The sequence below is a fragment of the Uloborus diversus genome, chromosome 6 (genome assembly GCF_026930045.1).
Source record: "Uloborus diversus isolate 005 chromosome 6, Udiv.v.3.1, whole genome shotgun sequence".
Classification (NCBI taxonomy): Eukaryota; Metazoa; Arthropoda; class Arachnida; order Araneae; family Uloboridae; genus Uloborus; species Uloborus diversus.
In genome coordinates this window covers 56,969,494-56,993,395 of record NC_072736.1, presented here as the reverse complement: position 1 = coordinate 56,993,395, position 23,902 = coordinate 56,969,494, and the positions used below count along the sequence as shown (strand labels likewise).

General features: G+C 33.1%; 1 protein-coding gene across 1 annotated transcript in view; it reads right to left on the bottom strand.

Moving 5' to 3' along the window:
• The window catches only part of LOC129224767 (retinal homeobox protein Rx-B-like), a 117,066-nt gene that overhangs the window by 48,319 nt on the left and 44,845 nt on the right, over nt 1–23,902 (bottom strand). Inside the window, exon 2 of the mRNA XM_054859314.1 lies at nt 1,833–2,139. Within this exon, the coding sequence (XP_054715289.1) occupies nt 1,833–2,139 (307 nt within the window). The remainder of the gene's footprint in view (nt 1–1,832; nt 2,140–23,902) is intronic.

Here is a 23,902-nt window from a genome sequence, read left to right as displayed (position 1 = left end):
ATTATGCACACCGCAAATTTATTAAATTATAGTAGGAAAACTTCCCCTGATTTTCCTATTATTTATTTATATAAATTACAACTGAAACAGTACCTTAAGATAAGTAATTATTACGAAACTTTTGGATACAGAACTTAAATTCTTCTGGGGTATAAGACATTCTCTCTCACATGTTTAAGGTAAGGCGACAAGATATTTATGTCCAATATAAATCAAGAATAGTAATTTTAGGGTCAAGCAACACTCCTACAAGAATTGGTACTTCTCTCAGAACTTGAAAAATGCTATTAAAAACCAGTTTTGTCCCGCGTTGGATATTGTCATTGCAGTCATTTAGGGTAAATGTGAACCATGTGATTTAACTTAGGAATATTTCCCATTTTTAGCATTTTAACTTGAAAAGAAAAACCAAAAGGTCCAGTAATACAGTCAACCGGCTATTAGAAAATCAGTTTTCTAATCTTGATGTCAAGAAATATTTTGACAGCTGGTGTACCCAGCTAATTGCATGGTCCAGTCTTTAGTTAGTCTTTACTCTGGAGGGGGGGGGGAGCGCTTATTGATAACAAGCCAGAATTTTCTTCTAGAGGGAGGGAAGAGTTTGGTGGTCATAACTAAATAGAATTTTAACCTCAGGTAAGGGAGTTTTGTTATTATGAGCTAGAATTTCGCCCCTGGGGGGGGGGGGTATTGTTCATAACCTACCACACTAGGATTGACAATTTTACTTAAAATCAAAGGTTCTTGTGGGTTTAACCCCTAAAACTCCTTTTTCTGTGCATCTACATCCAAACATCCTGAAGTTATTGTCTGAGAGCAATTTTTCAAGTTGTTGTATCCTCTCTTCCTTATGTGAAACATCATAAATTATTATAATCTTCTGATGTTGAGAATACAAATGGAGAGTTTTTAAATATTTTAAAATTTATTTTCCTGGTTCAAAGTTGTTACTCTGGCAACTGACAGCAAAATTAAAATTTAGGTTGATAATTAATTTCAATGAGTTTTTAGAAATATTATTTCTTTATTTGTGATACTAATAACTCTAGAGGATATTCTTGGAAGTTTTTCAACAGCTTTGCACCAATAGATATAACAACAATATTAAAAGATTATTGGACCAATTTAATATGGAAAAAAATGTGGACCACTGTCACGTAGAATGTTTGTAATGATATTAAAACTACGTGTCGAAAGATAAACTTACAGTTTCGTTGCAAAATTTTCAGTTGTATTTCAAAGAAAAAAGTTTTATTTTCTGTAACACTACGCATGGATTTCAATGGGTGTCTGAGGTCAGTCTATGCCATTGCTCTTCAAAATATATAATTTTTTACTAAATGTCACTCTATTGGATCAGCTCTTGAAAGTTTATAACTTTGCAGTTAAGTTAAGGAACCGAATTTTGCAGTTTAGTTAACCAGATATTCTCAGGCTGTGTAACAAGGAACTCAGATTATGTCAATTAGCATATCGATAGCTTAGACTGCAAATCAGCTAGCTCCACTTATTGTGAAAATTAGTTTTATTTTCTTAACTTGGTTATTATTTCAAGCTGCATCAGTAGGAAAAATAACTTCAAATGTTGCCTATAAGTAGAGAAATTCTTTGTATTAAACATTCTAATTACTATGTAAAGTGTCATGAACCTAATATATTTTCACTGCCTCCTGAAAAGTTACCTAACATGGTGTTAGCTGGTTTACCGTCTAAGCTATTGATGAAGCCAAACTAAGCACAAAGTATTGGACAAGATATTGGTTTTAATGGTTGGCCCAAAATGTTTATCAATTTTTTCATTTCTTTATTTAAATAGAAAGCCAAATTCATACCTGAATTTTCTCTAGTGTGATCATCAATATCTTCAACCGGTCGAAATATTTTTGGATGGGTATGGTTAGCTTCCCCTTCAAGAACATCACATGGTGATTTACTGGGGGGCGGAGGTGATGCGGAACGTTTCTTCTTCCTCCACGTTCTAAGTCCTAGAATAGCGTCAATGGAATGAAGAGGAGGAAGCTCTGACCTGTGGTCATCCATTGTTCCTTTGCTTCCAGCCTGTATGTGGGTGGACCGGCATGCGTTCGATTCTGGGAACGTTAGGGTGGCCAGCGGAGATCGGTCCCATACCGAGTTCGACTTGCATTTTTCATATACGATTAAGAAAAGTAATTGAAAATTCGGTAACAATTTATATATGATAACAAAGTTCAGAAAATTTCTTCAACAGAACACGCTGTTCTATTGATATATTTTAGCAAAGTTCGTCAACAGATAATTTTCAAAGATGCTCATCATAAACTTTAAATATTCTGTAACGGTTTATTTCTTCATGATTTTCCATATTTCACCGGAACTTTTGCCCATGCCTGCAGACATCATTTTTATTAGTTCATCTTAGCTGCGATATTATCTCCCTTCGACAAAATGATTCCAGAGAGGTTGTGTCGAATAAAATTCCTTCCGGAAATAAATCGCAATTTTTCGAAAGAGTCAACAATGAAAGTATTTTCGGTATCCAGATAATAGCTTTTGTCTTCCTCGCCTTGCTGCACTGTTCCTCGCGAATCCCCTCAATAAAGTTTAAAATTTTATCGAAGCAGAAACTTCATAAAGTACAATACTTTCCGCCGATATCACATGCCTTCTCTCCCCCCTTTCTCAAGGTCATCCAGGGATGCAGAAGACACTTTCGAACGTTGCTAATTGTTCGATGGAACGGCGATGCGGAACGACTGCCTCGGGCAACGTATCTCACTTGACAGAAGCCTAGGCCTAGCGGCTTTTGTCGACCGTCGGTTTCTGGCGTTTATTTTTGAGGTTTTCTGATTGGCTCGCGAGTCGTTCAAGAGGCCAATCACTGCTCCGCGAAGGCGTTCCCGCCCCCCCCCCCTCATTGAGAGGAATCATTGTGCTGTTAAATTTGTGAACGGGAGGGATCGAAGGTTGATGACGGTTTTATCGCTTGAGAATCGTCTGCACTATCATCCCCCCTCCTACTTCAAACATATTGACGTTTCTCTTGGAGAGGGGTGGACTGAGATTCGGATAAAATCGGATCCGGCAGCGTCCATTTTTGCTCGCATCGTGTTCGTGGTCACAACTGCTGGAGAGAGTTACAGCCTGCCGTTCCACATGAAAAAGGGACAAAAAAGTCATGGGATACGGATTTATGAAAGGGAGTGGGAGGAGTAATTAAAGCAATAAGGGCAGACATTTTTCTTTTACAACTTCATCGATTATTTAAAATTTTTTGCTCTTTTCTCTTTATCAGAATCACTGCTATGATAAAAACGATAGTACGAGTAAAAATACTGCGCGGCAAAAAAAAAAAGAAAAAAAACTCTCAAATTTATTTTGTTTTTTTCTCTTTATAAGAATCTCTGCTATGATGAAGAAGATAAAGCGAGTAATAATACTGCGCGGCAAAAAAAGAAAAAAGGAAAGGAAATCTCAAATTTATTTGGTTACCATTTGTGCAGATTTTTTTATGTAAAATGGCCCCTGAACTCGGCAGCGGATTTGAGGGTGGGAGATGGAGGTGTAGGAGCCCGCACCCCTCCTAAAGGTATGAATTAACTTAACTAGGTATATTTTGTATTATTTTAGCTGACTTCTTTATAGCAAAAAGATTTTTTTCTTTTTAGTTATTTAACAAGAATTTCCGTCTAGAACTAAACAAGCCTACTTTCCTGTATACCAATATCGACTTTCTAGTACCTGATCAGTATTCTCAAAATTAGCTAAAATCGTAAATTATTTCAAACATATTTTTTAATATTTAAAGCTCATTTCGAGAAATAAAGTATGCCTCGCTCATCTAAAGAATTAGATACGTAAAAAATAAATAAAAGTACAAATAAAATAGCAGCACCTTTTAAATAAAGCAGCTAAATACATTTTTTTCATCAAAAAAAAAAAAATTTAATCTCTTTCAAAAAGGAAAAAAAAAAGAATTCAAATTAAAAGCTCATTAAAATAATCACATCAAAAAAAAAAAATGTTCGTTTTTCTCCTGTTGGCAAAAAAATTTTAAGAATGAATTAATGTACTTTCAAAAATAAATAAAAACAATAAAATGTCAACTTAAAGAAATAATTTTAATTGCCAAAAAAAAAAAAAAAAAAAGGTCTGCGCATATCTTTATGTAGAAACATAAAGGATTTCTCTGCCAAAAGATGAATACATAAATTAAAACTTTAGCTTGAAAATAAAATCAAAATATATTTAAAACTATTATTTCACTGTAAAAACCATGGCTGTGGAGTCAGAGTCGGAGTCCATATGATTTTGGGAGAAAAGAGTTAGATTCGAGAGCCGAAAGTTTTAAATTCAAAAACTCGAAGCTGAAATCGGTCATTTCCCCAAAAAGTCCGCAAGTCTACCAATATTTGCAGAGACGGAGTAGGACTTATTATTTGATACAGGAGTCGGAGTCAGAGTCGAATTTCCAAGAATCGGAGTCAGCCATTTTTCCTCCGTGCATAAATTTTTGCCAAAGCTACGAAGTCAGATTCAAAGTCGGGAAGTCAGAATTCGAGTAATTTTCGGGCACAGGAGTCGGAGTCGGAGTCAGGAGCACCAAAATTGTCGGAGTCGAGAGTAGGACGTCAAGAGCTATTTCCAACTAAGTTTGTTTGAAGTAAATCCGCCTTTAAGTTCGGAATCTATATTGACTTTCAGTTTTCCCGTAGGCGCTAATGTTAAGAGATTTGAACTGTTTAAAATTGAACGAAAACTTGTTCAAATCAAAAAGATATTTACGATACAGGTTTTTCATCAAAAGCTTTTCCCTACAAAGTTTGTTTGGAGCCACTTCGCCTCTAAGTTCAAGATTTATTTTTGCTTTGAATTTCCCCGTAAGCGATAATGTTAAGTTTTTTTGAACTGTTCAAAATTGAACAAAAAATTGTTCAAATCAAAAAATGAATTATGGGAATGAGATATCCTTGCCGAGATCTTTCTAGCAAAAAAAAATTTGTTCGAATCGAATTATTCATTCAAAAGCTATTAGAGGGGGGGGGGGGGGCAGACAGACAGATATTTTTCCCCATCTCAATACCCTACTTTCCAATTTTTAATTTTTCAATATTTATCTAACTATTTCATTTATTTTTGACTTTTTTTGTTTTTCGCGATATTTTTAAGATGCATTAAGCCTTCTTTCATGCTTTTTTTCTTCTTTCTCTGACTTTTACTGGGAAAGTAGGCTAAAAAGGACACAAAACACACAAAGCAGATTTAAATTATAGCATTTCTGTTTGCTTACTGGAGTCAGAGGTCAGAGCGGCAGAATATATCTAACTCGAATTCAAGGGAACGTAATATCGTGATTTGTTCATTAATTCTTCTGAAAAATTATTTAAAAATAAAGTCATGAAAATTTTGTTATGAAAATTATCGGCCCCCTTCAGGCTCTGGCCCGGGCCAACAGGTGTCCCTTTTCACCCCCCCCCCCCCTCCCGAGCACGCCCCTGCATAGAGCATAACTCACACAGCGCCGTCTACAAATACGGGAGGTTGATAAGCCGCACCCTGCACCATCTAATTACGATTAATTACATAAAATTCATTCGTGATAATTTTTTCCTTGCATCACGTCACTCATGCATACATTATTTTAGATTCTTTCTAGCATTTAAGTTATTTTTACTTTTGGAAATTGTTTCTTAATTTAAACTCAACAGACAAGCTAATAGAATCATTTTAAAATCTAGTCTATTATACTTTAATATGTAAATTACATAACTGAGACGCACTAGCGCAGCCAGAAATACCTTCAAAAAGCTTTTTTTTTTTTGATGAAAAACACCTTCTGGAGGGTTTGTTTCGATGTAAAATATCTTCTGGAGAGGATTTTTTGGATCAAAAGTACCTTCTGGAGGGAGGTTTTTGATCAAAAATACCTTCTGGCTATCGTTTTTTGACCAGAAAACCTTCTGAAAGGGATTTTTTGACCAAAAATTTTCCCCTGTTGCCAAAAAAATTTTTTTAAATGAATTAATGCACTTACCAAAATAAATAAAAACAATAAAATGTCAACTTAAAGAAATAATTTTAATTGTCAAAAAAAAAAAAAGTCTACGCATATCTTTATGTAGAAACATAAATGACTTCGAGTTTATTCGCCGAAAACTGAATACCTAAATTAAAACTTTAACGTGAAAATAAAAACAAGTCATATCAACAATAATTATTTCACAGTTAAAACCATAGCTGAGGAGTCGGAGTCGGAGCCACTCTCATTTTGGGATAAAGGAGTCAAATATCCAAGAATCGGAGTCAGTCATTTGTCCTCCGTGTATTAATTTTTGTCAAAGCTACGAAATCAGAGTCGAAGTCGGGGAGTCGGAGTCCGATTAATTGTCGGGCATAGGAGTCGGAGTTGGAGTCAGGTGCAACTAAATTCTCGGAGTCGGAGTCTGGAGTTTGGCGTCAAGAGCTATTTCCAACAAAATTTGTTTGAAGCAAATCCGTCTTCAAGTACGGAATCTACATTGACTTTCCGTTTCCCCGTAGGCGCTTATGTTAAGGGATTTGAAGTGTTCAAAATTGCACGGAAAATTGTTTAAATCAAAAATATATTTTATATACAAGTTTTCCATCAAAAACTTTTTCCTACAAAGTTTGTTTGAAGCAAATTCGCCTCACAGTTCGGAATTGCCTTGAATTTCCCCTTATGCGCTAATGTCAAGTTTTTTTGAACTGCTTAAAATTCAACGAAAGTAGTTCAAATCAAAAAGTGAAATATAGGAATAAGGTGTCCTTGCCGAAATCTTTCGAACAAAAAAAATTTTGTTCGAATCCAACGATTCACTCAAAAGTTATTGGGGAGGGGGGGGGGGGGGGGTTGCAGGCAGACAGATCGACAGACACAGACAGACCGACCGACATTTTCCCCCATTTATATACCCTACTTTTCTATTTTTAATTTTTCGATATTTATTTAATTATTTTTTTTATTTTTGACCTTTTTTTTTTTTTTTCGCGATATTTTTAAGATGCATTAAGCCTACTTTCATGCTTTTTCTTCTTTCTTTGACTTTTACTAGGAAAGTAGGCTAAAAACAAAAACATGGACAATGTTTTAATAATTTTGGCGCAATCTTGAGGTTGGAGACACTCCTACGGTATCTTCTTGAGAATGTTGTACTAGAAACAAAATTTTAGATGAGTTCCAATGAGGTGGGAGATAGGTAGTTCACAAGTTTTCCTCAAAAATGCTTTCTAATTAAAGTCCTACTCCTAAAACCGTAACTGTAGACGTTCTTCATGATCTTACAGGAAAGGATGTAGATCGGACTTTCTCCCCCGAAAATGTTTCGAAATTAAAGTACTAAAAATGAAAAAAAAAAAAAAAAGTTTTTCAATGATGATTGAGAGAGATAGAATCGGAGACATACCCGTGTAGTTTCTCCGAAGTTGAGGTCCCAAATACGCCTTTGCAGGCTATCTTTGATATTGTTAACTATTTTTGCATTTTATAGCTTCAATTTTGCTCTCCCGGGGTTTTACAACCGGTTACAGATGTCCCCGTGCTCTCCTAAGCTACGCCTTCGGTCATGTTTTGAATTTAAAATAAAGTTTTCTTGAGTAGTAATAATTCATCAAAACAACCCTGTTATAAAAATTTCCCTGCCAAGAAACCCTTTAACTTTTTCACACAAAAAAGAAGGCCTTCATCCTAAACCCCAAAACCCTCAGCCTTAAAAAGTTATGATATCTAGTTTGCTCGCCAAGTATCTTCCAAACTATCATCCTCCCTGTTCTCCTCTTTCATCACATCTACTTCCGTTAGAACCTCCTCCCACCTTCAACTCTTCAGAAATATGTATAGATCATTTAAATTGTTTATCCTGTTTGGCGAAAAGCTTTTCAAAGTGAAGTGGTTGCTTGGTGAGCAAAAAGCTTCCCGCCATTTATCAAGTATCGAGTCAGCTCGATACTTGAAACTTTCAAGACTTAAAAAAAAATAACAAAAACAAGAAGTTTTGTCCAAAACTAAACAAACCAATTTTCCCGTATACTGATATCGACATTCAGGTATCTAATCAATCTTTTTAAAATTTGCTAAGACTGCAAATCATGTCCTAAATATATACAGTGGCTCCCAAAAGTGTTCGTACACTTTGAAATTTTTTAGTAAAACCAAAATAACGCGAAACTGAATTCGAATATGAAGTTCAATATTTTTTCACATCATGCCTATGTCATTCTAAATACAACCCAGTAGTTTTTTCAAAATATTGACAGATCTTCTTTTTGAAAAGGGTCAAAAAACGAAGAGACAGAGAAATAACGCGCCACAAAAATTATCGTACACTCAAATATTTTCGAATAAATTCATAATTAAAATTATCATTTGTCGTTTTTTTACTATTTTTGCATTTTTTTTTACCCTTAAAAGTCATTTGGCTTTAACTTTTTGTTTATTTATTCCTTCATATTGTGCTCATTTCTTTAAAATGGCTGGCATTCGTAAAAACCAACAAACAGCATTCGAAATTTGATTTTTTTCCCCCTTACAGTAGCGGTAAATTGGCTTGAAATGTCTCTAAATTAGTTAATTTATTCCATTCTATTGTAAAGTGCTTGATAAAGTGCTGTAAAGAAAGGAATCGGACCGAAAACAAGGTAAGAAAAGGTCAACCGGCAAAGTTGACAAAGTGTGATCGGAGATTTAAAATTAAAAAAATGTGTGAAAAATGCACATTTGAGTACTGTAAAAGTTTCTACAGAGTTAAATGAAACATTTTACATTTAATTTTCACCTAAAATTGTTCGCCAAGTTCTCTGATTAGCTGGATTAAATGGAACCTCTTCCCGCAGAAATTTTCTTGATCGTGCGAAAAACTGAAAGCTTACGCTTTTCGTCACAAAATCAATGATAAATAAGCTCAAAACATTTTGAAATTACGTCTTATTTGCACACGAAAATAAATTCAACATTTTTGGTTGAATTGTTGTATAATTGTAAATAGAAGAAAAAATGAGGAACTTAATCTTGAGAACTTATTGGATCAGTTAATCAGGACATTGAAGGTGTTCATGTGCGAGGGTGCATACCAGCATCAGGACTTGGTAGTTTGGAATTTTTTGATGAAATAATGAACCATGATGTTAATTTAAATAATTCAAAACCAATTTTAAACTCTTAGCTAGAAATTTGGTTGTCGGGAACAACTTTGTTTTTTATCAAAATGACTATAAGAAGCACATGGTTTTCAACGCTTGCGTCTAGTGCCTCGAAAAGTGTCCTAAAGTTTAGAAAATACCTCCTCATTCTCCAGATTTAAACTTAATCTAACATATTTAGAGATATATGGAGGCTTGATTACGAAAATACGGCTTTGAAACGAAAATAAGAGCTAGAAACAGTAAGACTCTCGATGTGTGGTTGAACACTTACTCAGAAGTTATGCAAAAAAAAAAAAAAGAAAGAAAAAACAATGAAATATATTCCCAGACGTTTAAAAGGTGTTGTTGATACTGCACTATATTCTCTTAATTAATAACTTAATAAAAAGTTAGATTATTCAATAATATATAGACAGTTTTTAAAGTGTACGAAGATTTTGTGAGATAAAATTTCCGGCACTTTTTGGTTTTTTATTTTTAAAAAATTGAGTTTTTATATTTTTAAGAATAATTTTATGTAGTTTTGTTGAAAATTGATCATAGACCTTATGAATAAATACTTGTTCCGAAATATTAATTCTAACCAGTGGATAGAGGCCTATTTCATTGAAAGTCGTAGGTGTACGAACACTTTTGGGAGCCACTGTACCTCTTTAACATTTTAGGCTGATTTCTAGAAACAAAGTATGCTTCTCTCATCTGATGAAATAGATACAAATAGATACGTAAAAAATAAAATAAACGAACAAATAAAGTCATAGCAACTTTTAAACAAAGCAGCTCATATATTTTTTCCATTAAATAATTTTTTAATCGCTTTCAAGAAGAGGGAAAAAAAATAAAAATAATCAGCTTATTAAAATAAATACATTATACTTAAAAAATTCGTTTGTCAAGCTCTTTCTTTTGGGTGATGTCAACGAAGCGCCTCAAATTTTAAATTTCCCCCTGTTGCCAAAAAAATAATTTATGTAATATATATATATATATATATATATATATATATATATATATATATATATATATATATATATATATATATATATATATATATAAGAAAATGTCCACTTAAGAAAATAATTTTCAGCATCGAAAAAAAAAATAAATAAATAAATAAATAAAATAAAATAAAAAATAATAATAATAATAATAATAATCATAAAATCGTCTGTGCAGTTCTTTATATTAAAACACACAGGGCTCCAATTTATTTGCAGTTGCCTAACATTTGATACGTAAATTAAAAATTAGGAGTGAAAATAAAAACAAATCATATCGACAATAATCACTTCAACGTAAAAACCAGGGCTGCGGAGTCGAAGTCGACATGTTTTAAGGTAAAGGAGTCGGAGTCGGGAGTCGAAGGTTTAAAGTTCGAAAATTGAGTTTGTCATTTTCCCTCAAAGTCTGCAGCTCCGACAATGCTTGCGGAGTTGAAGTCCCACTAATTTTGGGACCAGGAGTCGGGAGTTGGGAACCGACGGCCCTAAAATTCTAGGTGTCGGAGCCGGGAGTTAGTCATTATTTTTCCACCAACTCCACAGCCCTATGGTAAAAAGAATTACATTTCGAATACATTTTATATTGATTTAGTCATATTTATCTGTCACTCACGTCAATGTTAGGTCTATGGAATATTACATTTTAATTTTTATTAGTAGCTTCTTTTTCTATTTCTTGAAACCAAAAATTGAGAATAGATTCAGAATCTAAACAATATTTTCAATTTCTTTGTGCCAAAAATTTTTTCGTTGATGTTAAAAAAATTTGAATTGTTCAAAAAAATATCCTTGAAATAGCAAAATTAAAATAACACTCTGCTCTATCCATGTTCCTCATCAACTGTTTATTTCCGAAAAAGTTCGTTTGGAGCTATATTTTAAAATGCATTAAGTCTTTGAGAGATAGAAAATGTCAAGGGAAAAGATAATGGAGTTGTTTCCTTCAGTCAAAAGTAGTACTTTTAATCACTGAAATTTATATAATAAGCAAAAAAAATTACATGGACCCAGAAAATTCTTTCATTTTCCAAACAGTTATTTTTGAATTAATTTTTTAAAATGTCCGATTTTTCAAACAAGGCGTGGTCTTGATGGCGTCACAAATGATGCTCTTCGTCGCATCTTTGTACCGCGTTTCCACGTTATGATAATCATGATGCAAATTAAATTTGCTCTCTACGCTTGCTCTCAATCATATCGTTGCCAATACACGTGAGTAAAGATGCGAATTAAATATTTTGCTCTGTGAATGGCAACACAGAATGGCATTTCATCATTTGTGATGTCATCGGCAAGAAATGTAAACAATGAAAGCTCACTGATTTAAGTAATTTTTTTAAAAATATTAGTCAAACAAATTATTTAAAAAATGATCAGATCGTATGTTTTTAAGCATGCTCGTCCAGAAAAAAATACTTTTAAAATTTTGGAAAAGACCCCATTCCTTTCATTAAAACTCTAATTTAATTTTCCCCCGCTTTAGCTTCAATTAGAACAAAGAAATAAATTTGTTTGAAAGTAGTCAGCAACATTGAATCTTATGATCTGAATTTCTGCATATGTTTATTAGAAGCTCCCCCCCTATTTGATATCCCCCCCCACACACCAAAAAAGAAAAATCTATAAGTCTTTTCAGAATTAGCCATGAAAAAAAGCCATGAGTGAATAATGCGTTCCAGTGTATAGTTTTCGATTTTACCAACTCTCGCTTTTATGAACTTGATTCGTTGTCGCGAGGAGTTTGTAAAATCGAGCACTAATTGTATGATTTTACGTATGCATAATTAATTATTCCTGTGTATTGGGGCTTTCCCGTCGGTAAAAAGTAGAGCTGTCCCCGTCTTGCAACGAGGTCTTTAATTTGAACATAAGGTTTCGAACTACGCTTGCATTACCGTCACTGAAAGTTTCCGACGTCGGGACAAAGATGGAGGTCGCGATTGGACCTGCGCGAGTAGGGGTGGACGAAGAGGGATGAGTCGACAGAAAGGGATTGCGTAATGCTATTATGTAGTCATTTAAAAGACAGTGAGGAGATTGGAGAACGAAGTGGACGGCAGATTCAGACCTCAATCGAGTGCTTAAATTACTTTTCGGTTCCGGCGTCCCCGTTTTCGAAATGCCATAAATAAATGGATTATTGCCATTACGATGCAATTTTTTCCTTAATGGGTGATCATAATTCTATTCCATTTGTCGACGGTTTGATCTAGTTTGAGACGGACAATGACGTTTAATTTGGATAAAATGGGTCGATGGACAATGTTTTTTATTTCTTTGATAAATATCAGCGAATTTCGTCGCGTTGTCGAGATGAAGTTGACAAACCAGTCATGCTGTGAAATCTTAATTGAAAGCCTCTAAGATCATTTTCTCTGTTCTGTGATCTTTTAAAGTCATTTCCCCATGAACAAAAAAGCAGTTTTTTTACATGAACAGCTAACCACACATGCTGTTCAAAATATGTATATGGAACTCAGGGCCGCGCCGTCCATATGTGCCAGGTCGTGTGGCATACGACGTCGCCAGAGTCAAAAAGACGCCTAGCTCTATCAATCAGTAATGCACCAAATGGGCAGGGGGGGGAGGGAAGAATCTCCCCGCCAAAAAAAAAAAAAAATACGCCTAAGAAGGTATGTTTTCAAAAATTCGAATTAGTTCTTTTGTAATTAGTTTTTTAAGTTCAAATTTCGCGTAAATAGCCTATTAAAGGGACGAAAAATTACTCGCACAAATTAATATTATATTTCGTTGGAAAGCGTAGAATTTTTTGCGTTGCGCGCAATTTGTTTGAAAGCTCAAACTTTAATGGGACGGGAGTTATTTACGTTTTTAGCTCGAATGTTTTTTGTCGTAGCTATAATTTAGGCACTACTTTCTTCATTAGATCTATCAGTAAGAAGTGAAAAATGATCCCACAGTTTTCTTTTAGACACCACCTGAAAGAGCGGCCTTTTTTACTCCATATCTAACTTGACCAATGGTCAAAAAACTAAGCTTCTATCTCCAAAGGAAGAAAAGCTACAATCCGTTAAAAATTTAGCTCAAATAAACTCATCTTCATTAAAATTATTGATGTTTATTTTATTTGGCGTTTCCATAGTTACGTCTTTCCGTTGTTTCGTCTTTCTTATTCCCAATCTTTAAGAGTTTCGATTTTAACGGAAAATCTTAGGCTCCACTCAATTTAAGCCCCGAGCTAAAGAGCAAAATATACTACTAGAAACCCCGAATATGATAGCGACTTTTCAAACGTACAAAACTGCAGTTTTGAAATGCTCAGGAGCCCCTTAGCTCTTACGGCACTGCAAGTTGGTACAGTTGTTTTGAAATCCGGGGAAGGAGTGCTTTTTGTTCCAAAGAGAGCTCATAATGCATTTTTAATCTGTTTCTAACTGACAATTTAAATCTTTGTGAGTCAAATAAGATTGCGAAGCAATTTTCCTAGGGTTGGTGGGCGTTAGCGAGCAGGGGGCTGAGCCCCCCTAGTACGTAAAAAATAAAAAAAAAGAAAATTGAAAAAAGGAAAGAAACGAAAAAAAAAAAAAACGAAAGAACATCCAACATTTATTTGAATTTTGACGTCTTGAATTCAAATTACGCTTCTCGCAATCAATAATTTTCTTGTCTTTACAAATGGAATGGAATAGAAATAAATGGACAAGAAATTTGCACCCGCCATATTATGGGTGATTTACTAGGATAGGTAATACGAGCAGCGATTCCCAACCAGTGGATGGCGGACTGGCTCCGGGCCACAGAAAATTTTGACCGGTACTCCAAGATTTTTGCTCGTTCACGTTAATAAAATTTTCTTGTTCAAAATAAATAAATAAATAAATAAATAATAATAATAACAATAATCCTAGTAATAATAATAATAATCATTATAATAATATTTTACGTGAACTTTTTGATTAACTTCCACACTGTTCTATGACTTTTCAGCAATGCTTATGCTTAAATGTATATTTCTTATAGTAGTTTCTTATCTTATTCACTGTAAAAAAAATCCGTAAAATTTACAGAAAAAAACTGTCAGCCAGGACGCCAGTTTTCTTCCGTTTATTTTACAGAAATCTTCCGTATTTTTATTATTTATTCAAGCTGATTTATTATTTTATGAAGATTAAAAAATGAAACTATACTTTCATAAATCCATTTCAATATTTACTATACTACTACGAAATACATGTATACAAAGGTAAATTTATGAATATGCCTCTGTAACAGATGACAAAAAAACATAATAATAAAATATTGATTAGGATGCAATGAAATGGAAGTTGCAAACGATTTAAGACTTACTCGCTTTAAATAAATATAAGATCAAAAACTCGAGCACGAGAAACAAAATCCAAACACGCGGGCGAAATTTCGAAGATTGGAAGAAAAACAAAGTATAACCGGTTACAGATTCAAAAAAAACAGAGAAATCCTGTATTTTATTACGAACAGTTTTTTTCTGTAAAAAATACGGATAACTTCTTCAAAATTTACAGTTTTTTTTTTACAGTGTTCTTAACGTTTAAACTGTTTTTGTAACAGTTCTTTAACATCAAGTGTAGCTTTGATAATATATTTATTAGTTCAATTGCTATTATTATTTGGTAAAAAAGAAAAAAAAATCCCTCAAGTGTTTGCAAAATTTCTTCACAAGTGTTTAGCGTTCGCAAGAAAAATGTAGTCGAAATAGTCGAAAATTGTCATCTTTCTTACATCTAAATTTGCACTAATCAAAATTCTAAACAACACATCGAAATTCACACTAAACGAAATTCTATGACACACATTGAATTCACATCTTTTAAATTGATCACAAATGTAATATTCTTGGAAACATCACCGGTCTACGAATATTTTTCAAAAGTTTTTGCAGTCTGCTATTCAAAAGAGATTGAGAAACGCTGCACCCAGCATACTTATCATAAAGGTTATTTCTAGCGAATAACGTTTTGCATTTTTATATCTTTAATGATGGGAATGTTAAATTATGGGAATTTTTAATTTGGAAAATTTGTATTTAGATCAAGTTTTGCTGTTTTCAGCTATAGAGGTATTTTTTCGTGACAAAACGGAATTTTATACAAAAATTCCCTTTTTAATGTAAAGTATGCTGAAGTTAAGCCCAGAAAAATATGTATATATGAATGAAATCAAACCACAGACGATTTGTTACAATAACGACGAAAATTTCACTCTCGAAATAAATATTAAAATAATCTGTCGTCATAGTAATCTGAACAATCTGACCGACATCAATTTTAGTCAAGTGAAGATAATAAGCAATTCGTGACAGCTTGAGGACTTTGTGTTTTCCATCAGGGATGACGTTTTACTTCATTTGAAAAAAAAAATTAAAGATACTAAGACTCCGAGACCAGATAATATTTATCCAAAAATTTTAGTTGAATGTGCAGAGGAATTAGCTGATGTAATTGTAAATATTTTCAATGCTTCTTATAACTCTGTGACAGTGTCAGAGGACTGGAGGCTGACTAACATAACACCGCTCTTCAAGAAAGGATCTAAAGGGAGTGCGGGAAATTATAGACCTGTGAGTCTAACTTCGGTAGCTTGCAAAATTTTTGAAACATTGATAAAGATTAAGATAGTAAATTTTTTAGAGACTAATAATCTATTGACAAGTTTTCAGTACGGTTTTAGGAAAGGTAAATCTTGTGCACTTAATTTATTACATTTCTATGACAAAGTTACCATGGCTTTAGACAATAAGAAGCCTGTAGATGTTGTTTACATTGATTTTCAAAAAAACTTTCGATAAGGTACCACATGTTGCTCTACTTAGCAAATTAGATGATATAGGAATAGGAGGGAAAACTTTCATTTGGATAAAAAACTGGCTGACCGGAAGGAAATAAAGGGTAGTTGTAAGGGGAAATTATTCTAAATGGAGTGAAGTTTTAAGCGGGGTTCCTCAGGGATCAGTGTTACGGCTTGTTTTGTTCATTGTTTTTACGAACGATATTCATAAAAATATTTCTGGGAACATGAATTGCTCTGCTGATGATGTCAAAGTTATGGGGATTTTAGATAATGAAGAACAAGCAAATCAGCTACAAGAGGATCTAGATCATATTACGGAGTGGGCCGATAAATGGGGTATGGCTGTTAATGTTGGCAAATGTCAAGTGCCACATTTAGGGCATGGAAATAAGTGTACAATTTATTATTTGTAAGGTTCAGTCATTAGTCAGGCAGAAAAAGTTACTGATCTGGGCGTCTTAATAAGTCAGGATTTAAAGCTTAGTCAACAGTGCAGCATAGCTAGTAACAAAGCCAATAAGATGTTTGAGTTTATCAATAGATCTATTTCAAACAAATTTAAAGAAGTTCTTTTGCCCCTATATAGAAGTTTGGTAAGACCTCATTTGGAGCATGCTGTTCAGTTTTGGTCTCCTTATCTTAAGAAAGATATTAATGTATTGGAAATAGTTCAAAGGCGGGCTACAAGGCTAATAAATGAACTTTCTCAGTTAGACTGCGATTCCAGAATGCTAAAAATGTAGTCTTGAGCAAAGAACAGACCGAGGGGACATGATTCAGTTGTTTAAATTCATTAAAATGAAAGATGTTATGGGGCTAAAGTTTAAGCACTGAAAGCAGGACAAGGGGTCATTGTTTTAAGCTTCTTAAATCTCAGGCTAACATGGATATTAGGAAAAATTGTTATTTTAGCAGGGTAGTGGAACCTTGGAACAGCTTACCGGAAGTGGTGGTAATGAGCAAGGGAAGTAGATAGTTTTATGAGGGCCATTGATCTTCACTGGGGGTTGTAAATTGAGTAGGACCAGTCTAGCTGAGCCCAGAACCTATTTCTGGTAGTCACTTTTGTATTTGTATTTGTGATTGCTTATAAAATAAAAATAAAAATTATAATTAATAATAAATAAATAAATTAATGAAACAAATGAATAAAGTAGTAGCACCTTTTAAACAATCCAGCAAACTTTTTTTTTTCTATTAAACATTTCCTTAAACGTTAAAAAAATAAAAACAAAAGCTCATAAAAATAAATGTATTTGTTCCAAAAAAAAATCGTCTTCAGCTCTACTGGGTAAAAATTGAGAGCAATTTTTCTCCGTTGCCGAAAACTGAAAAATAATAAATAAATAAATGTACTTTGAAAAATAAATAAATTAATTAAAAATGTCCTCTAAAATAGAAAGCATTCATCCAAAAATGAAAAATCGTCTGCACAGCTCTTTATTTCTGATGAAAAATAAATCGCTCCGAATTTCCTTTTATTACTCGTTGCCAAAAATGAAATAAATAAATGAAAACTTTAAAATAAAACTAAAATCAACTTATCTCAAGAATCATAATTTCACAGTTAAAACCAAGTCATCGGAGTTGGATTCACGGAGTCGAAGTCAAAATTATTTTGTGGTAAAAGAGTTGGAGTCGGCCATTTTTTCTCTCCAACTATGCCTTTTTTCCGAGGCTGTAAAATCAGAATCGCATTCGAACTGATTTTGGAGGAAAAGGAGTCGGAGCCGGAAGTCGAAGGCTTTAAAATTCAAAGAGTCGGAGTGGATCATTTTCTATCAGAGTCTATGTTTCTACAAAGCCTTCGGAGTCAGAGTCGGACTGATTTTAGGGAAAAAGATTCGAAGTCGGGAGTCAAAGACTTTAAACCAAAGGCCAAAAAGTTTATTTCGAGTATTTCGGAATCCTCTTTCTGTAGTTTCCAGAAACATTTCTGAGTACTTCGGAGTTCTCTTTCTGTAAATTTCCAAAACGTTTCTGAATATATTGTGCAGCTACGGTTCTTGAAATTTTCAAAAACATTTCTGAGTATGGAGTATTAGAATATCCTATTTGTATTTTTCAAAAACGTCTTGAGCATTTCAGAATCCTCTTTCTGTGATTTTCTTTTTTTTTTTTTTTTTAATCTTAACTATAATGTTGTGCAAGGGGACAATTGTAATTGGTTCTTTCCCATCTAACAGCAACAAATCTGTTAAACATGTGATCATAAAATCATTTGATTTTTTTTTTCTTTATTTATTTACTTATTTATTTCATTTCATTTTATTTTTTGTGCTTTTTATACAGGGTGTTCCGTTTTAACCAGCGAGACATTTATTTTCGCAAACGTTAGTCCTAGATGTATACTTCCAAATGCAAAAATGTTCAAAATCAAATGCAGAGTTAAAATATTGAAAGTTTGAAACAAAAATAAAAATGAGTCAAACAATACGAAATTTAACTTTTTATACGGGTCCTAGATCCCCTAACTAATATTTAAGGAAATAATCTCCATTGAAATCTATTACTAACACAAAAAACTTGACATTTGAGCGACCAAAACTCAAGGAGATATCCCAGTTTAAAATTTTAAGGGACCATACACAAGATGAGATTGGAACTTATCGCTCTCTCAGAAGAATGACAGGTCGTCCAAGTAAGAAAAACAAGGTATTTATATTTTTCACTGCTATACAAAAATAAATACAAATGTTATGCCGTGATACGCAAAAACTCGCTACAAAACCTCGAATGATTCGAAAAATCACACTCTATGCAATTTTAAACACTTGTTAACCAGTATATTTTTCCCCAAAAGGTGTTATTGACGGCGAGTGAAAAGTGGTGTAAGTCACAAATCGCTGCGTTTCATATCTCGGTGAATATTGGTCGTACTAATGTCAAACTTTTTGTGTTGGAATTATTTTTCAATGGAGATTATTTCCCTAAGCATAAATAGAGGGACCTAAGGCCCGTATAAAAAGTTAAATTTTGTATTTTTTGACTCATTTTAATTTTTTCTTCAAACTTTCAATGTCTTAAATCTGCATCTGATTTTAACATTTTTGCAATTGGAAGTATACATCTAGGACTAACGGTTGCGAAAATAAAGGTCTTGCAGGTTAAAACGGAACACCCTGTATAACATCCTGTACACTTTTGATTTTCAAATGTCAAATCAGTTTCATGGCTGAAAGAATCAATTGAAATTAGTACACAAAGTTATCATCCCCATTTAAGCTTCATTCAATTAGCATTCATATGATTCGCAACGGGTAGCTATTGAAATTCTAATGACAGCGTGATTAACAGCATAACACATGCCAATTTTCAATTCATTGAAATTAAATTTGAAACAAGGGTTACAAAGAAAAATCGAAAGAGGGAAAAGTTGCATATCAGCACAATCATGTCTACAGAAATATTTTTAAAAATACTTTACCACAGATTGTCTAATACTTTGAGTTTGGAGGGTTAACTTGAGTTTACAAAATATTTATCAATCTTAAGTTTTATTTAATGGCATAATTTCACTCAGCTTCAAATCAAGTTTCTTGTAATACAAAATGTATAATTGGTGCATGGGATATACCTTATATTTTTGTTTAATTATCAAGTGGTAAAACAGGTACACTGCAACTCAAATACCTGAAAGTTGACTGATGAAACTCTGGTGAGATATATATTTCCATGTCAAAAAGTAGGTATACAAAAAATAAATATATAACAATCGTGCTAAAAACAAATAAAAGTATTTTGTTATAAAGTCCTCCAGTTTCTTTTGCTTTGTGTAAAAGTTGAGGTATATTGTCAAAATTTCGATAGTGATCCGAAACTCGGCATATTTCCTAAGTCCAAATTAGGTGTTTAAGTGTGAAATAATTATTGTTAATTTGATTTGTTTTTATTTTCACTCTAAAGTTTTAGTGTATGTATTCAGTTTTCGGCGGATAAACTCGGTGTCCTTTATGTTTCTAAATGAAGATATGCGCAGACGATTTTTGATGTGATGTACCTACTTATTTTAATGAGCTTATTAATTTTAATTATTATTATTTTTATATTTTTGAAAGCGGTTAAAGATTTTTTTTTAATGGAAAAAGTGTATTAACTGCTTTATTTAAAAGGTGCTGCTATTTTATTTGTTCACTTGTTTATTTTTTTTCCCTACGCATCTAATTTTTTAGATGAGTAAGGCATATTTTATTCCTAGAAATCAGCTTAAAATATTAAAAAATTATGTTTGAAAATATTTGCGATTTTAACTATTTTTGAGAATATTGATCAGATACTAGAAAGTTGATATGGGTATACGGGAAAGTAGGTTCGTTTAGCTCTAGACAGATCTTCTTGTTGTTATTTTTGTATTATGTTGACACTGTAAAGTCATTTGGCTTCAATTTTTCTGTTTATTTATTCCCCAATATTATGTTTTTTATTTTAAAATGGCAGGTAAAAAACAACAAACACGATTCGAAATTTGATTTTTTTTCCCCCTCACAGTAGCCGTAAATTGGTTTGAAATGTTTCAAAATAAGTTAATGTATTCCAATTCTATAGTGAAGTGCTTGATAAAAGGCACAAAAGACGAGAATCGGATCGGAAACAAGGTAAAAAAAGGTTAACTGCGGCAACAAAGCGTAATCGGATATTTACATTTAAAAAAATTATGAAAAATACACATTTGAGTGCTGTAAAAGTTTCTGCAGAATAAAATAAAAATTTTACGTTTAATTTTCACCTAAAAGTCTCCGCCAAATTCTCTGATTATCTGGATTAAATGGGACCTCTTCCCGCAGAAATTTTTTTGTTCGTGCGAAAAGCAGAAAGCTTACGCTTTTCGTCGCAAAATCAATGATAAATAAGCTCAAAATGTTTTGGAATAACGTCTTAATTATAGATGAAAATAAATTCAACATTTTTGGTTGAGTTCCTGCACAATTTTAAAGGTAAAAAAATGAGGAATTTAATCTTAAGAACTTAGTTCAGAGTGTTCTGTACTGAACTTAATGTTCTGTTAACTCATTAACAGAACATTAAGTTCAGTTAATGAGGACGGTGAAGGTGTTCTTGTGTGACTGTGCATATCAGCATCAGGATTTTTAACTTTGGAATTTTTTAATGAAATAATGAATTATGCTGTTCATTTAAATATTTTAAAAAACAATTTAAAACTATTAGGCCAAAATTTGGTAATCGGAGACAACTTTTTTTTTAAATCAAGATAACGAGAAGCACACGTTTGCGTTTGGTGCCTCAAAAATTGCAATTAAGCTTTCTCCTTAATCGCCAGATTTAAACTTACTGTAACATATTTGGAGATATCTAGTGGCTAAATTACGAAAATACACCATTGAAACGAAAAACAAACTAGAAACAGTAAGACTCGAAGTGTAGTTGAACACTTACCCAAAAAAAGAAAAAAAACAAAACAAAACATGAAATCTATTCCCAGAGGTTTAAAAGCTGTTTTTGATACTGCATGCTATTCTACTAAATAATAACTTAGTGAAAAGTTAGATTATTTAGTAATATATAGAAATTTTTTAAAAGTACGAAGACTTTTGTGGGATAAAGTTTCTTGCACTTCTTGATTATTGATTTCTTAAAAATCAAGTTCTATTATGTTATTAAAAATTTTCATGTAGTTTTGTTGAAAATAGATCATAGATCTTAAAATTAAATACCCATTTTAAAATATTAATTTTGACCAATGGATAATGGCATATTTCATTGAAAATCGTAAGTGTATAAACACTTTTGAGACTCACTCTACGTATATGTTTCATATTAAAGAGTAATTCTTTGAAATATGATGCTTGTTCTGCATTTTTTACTAGTGTTCATATGTGCCCCAGGTTTGTTCACATATGTATCCCAGGGTCACATGGAAGCATTTTTTTTTAAATTTTAATTACTGATTATATCAAAGATACATGAATAATCAGTGTATTAATCGCAGCATTATATATCAGTGTATTAATCGCAGCATTATATATCCTTGAATTTGAAAACATTGAATTACTTGAGTTTAATGTATTATTTTGCATTGGCTTCTACTCCAATAATACTCCCATTTTTAATTTTTATTTATGCTGCCCGGAAATGAATTTTTAAATATTTAAATAGAAAACTCAATCAATTTTATTCCTTTGGAAGGGACACGTGCCCCTCCAAAAATCCGTGACTGACAATAGTTCAACGGATACCTATGAATGCAGGAAAAATACCCTTTAATATGCTCTTTATAGTAATCTAATGGAAGCTTTCTGTGGTGGCTCCAGGTTTCAGTAGTCTTACGTCTCAAAATGCGGAACATCTGTTCCCACGAGACTGGCCGATCTTCGGACTGCAGTCAAAATCGGTTGTCGTCGACAAAAATCGGAAAAACAACAACCCATTCGAAACCGGTCGAGCGTCCAGAAAGGAGACAAACAGAAGGGCAATAAAGGACTGTTTGCGGGACCCCTTGCTGTGTACTCGCTCGCTTTGCAAGGTTTGCCACGCGACACCCAACTACGCGAGGAAGGATTCATTTTGTCGCCAAACAGGAAGCGTGGATAAATCCTCTTCGTCATTCAAAAGAAAAAACTGTCATCATTCAATCAAGTTGACAAGCAAATATGAAGAGACATATGCGTAAAAGTCTGATCTCCAAATTATAGGAAACAATATTGAATCAGGACCAGTGTTTTACATTATTGAGGGCACACAGGGCACGAACTTTATTTGCTTCACCTTCCCCTCGCAAAAACTGTACAGTATTGTGTAGTGAAGTACCAATTCGAAAATTTTGACACTTGCGTTTTTGCGCACTCATGTCAAAGTTGGTGATGGCTTACATTACAATGAAAATCAAATGCATTTATATTTCAAGTAGTAATGATATATTCTGTCTGACTACGTATTATATGGAAAGGCAAACATCCGATTTACAGGCAGAAATGGACGCATTTATTAGTTTTTAGGGATGTCAGTGTTTGCAGAAGTACGTCAGTCTCTAAATTAAGCAAAGTTTCATTCAAATGAGCGGAACACGCGCATCAAGTTTTTACTTTTTCCCCTAATTCCGATAGACTCGTCATTACTGGACGCTTGCCAATTCCATACAATCCGTGGTTGGACTGTACTAGCGCAGCCATAATGATCTTCTGCAGCGGTTTTTCGATCAAAACAGCCTTTACATGTGTATAAACTACTGTATTAGGATTGGCAATGATGTAGAAACTGCGAACTTTTACGGGTTTTATTACTGAGGCGTAGGGGGAATTTAGGGTAATCCTCGCTCCCCTTCACTGCACCACTGATTATATAGTAGTAGTATAAATTAAATAATCGTAATAATGGGCTAATATGTTGTAACATTTTGTATGACTATGATAATCAGAAATATCTATAACATAACTTTTTAATACAGGGCAGAAGTGGGTATAGTGAGACAACAGTAATTTATTTTCTGTTTGGATATTTCCAACCTGGTAAAACGTTTGAAAAGTAAAGTCAACATACTGTGAACAATAATATAGAAAAAAGTTTGCCTTCAAGTATCATGTCCGAAAAATAATTACAGTCTGACCTCCATACATCGAAGTAGCAAATTGCTGGAAAAAAAATCCATATATAGAAATTTCGTTTTTATTGAAACAATATTCGCTTATTATTAATTTTTCTTAAACCATTAAAATTAAAGCTAATTTTCGTGTGTGAAACCCTGTTTCTAATTTATGTAAGAATCTGATTAAATGAAAGTTAAGAATTAAGAAATTAAATTTGAAACATTTACTGAGCACTGCATAGTTTTTAAAAACCAACTATATTGCAGTTTCATGTTTTTTTGAGTGAAAGTTTTCTGTAAGTTTCAATACTTTCATTACGACTTTCCAAGTTCTCATAATGACAGACACTCTGCTTGCTACGAAATAACATTTTTGCGCCTTCAAATATCTTCGTTCTTCGGCAATGGGGTTGTTTCCTTCAGTCAAAAGTAGTCC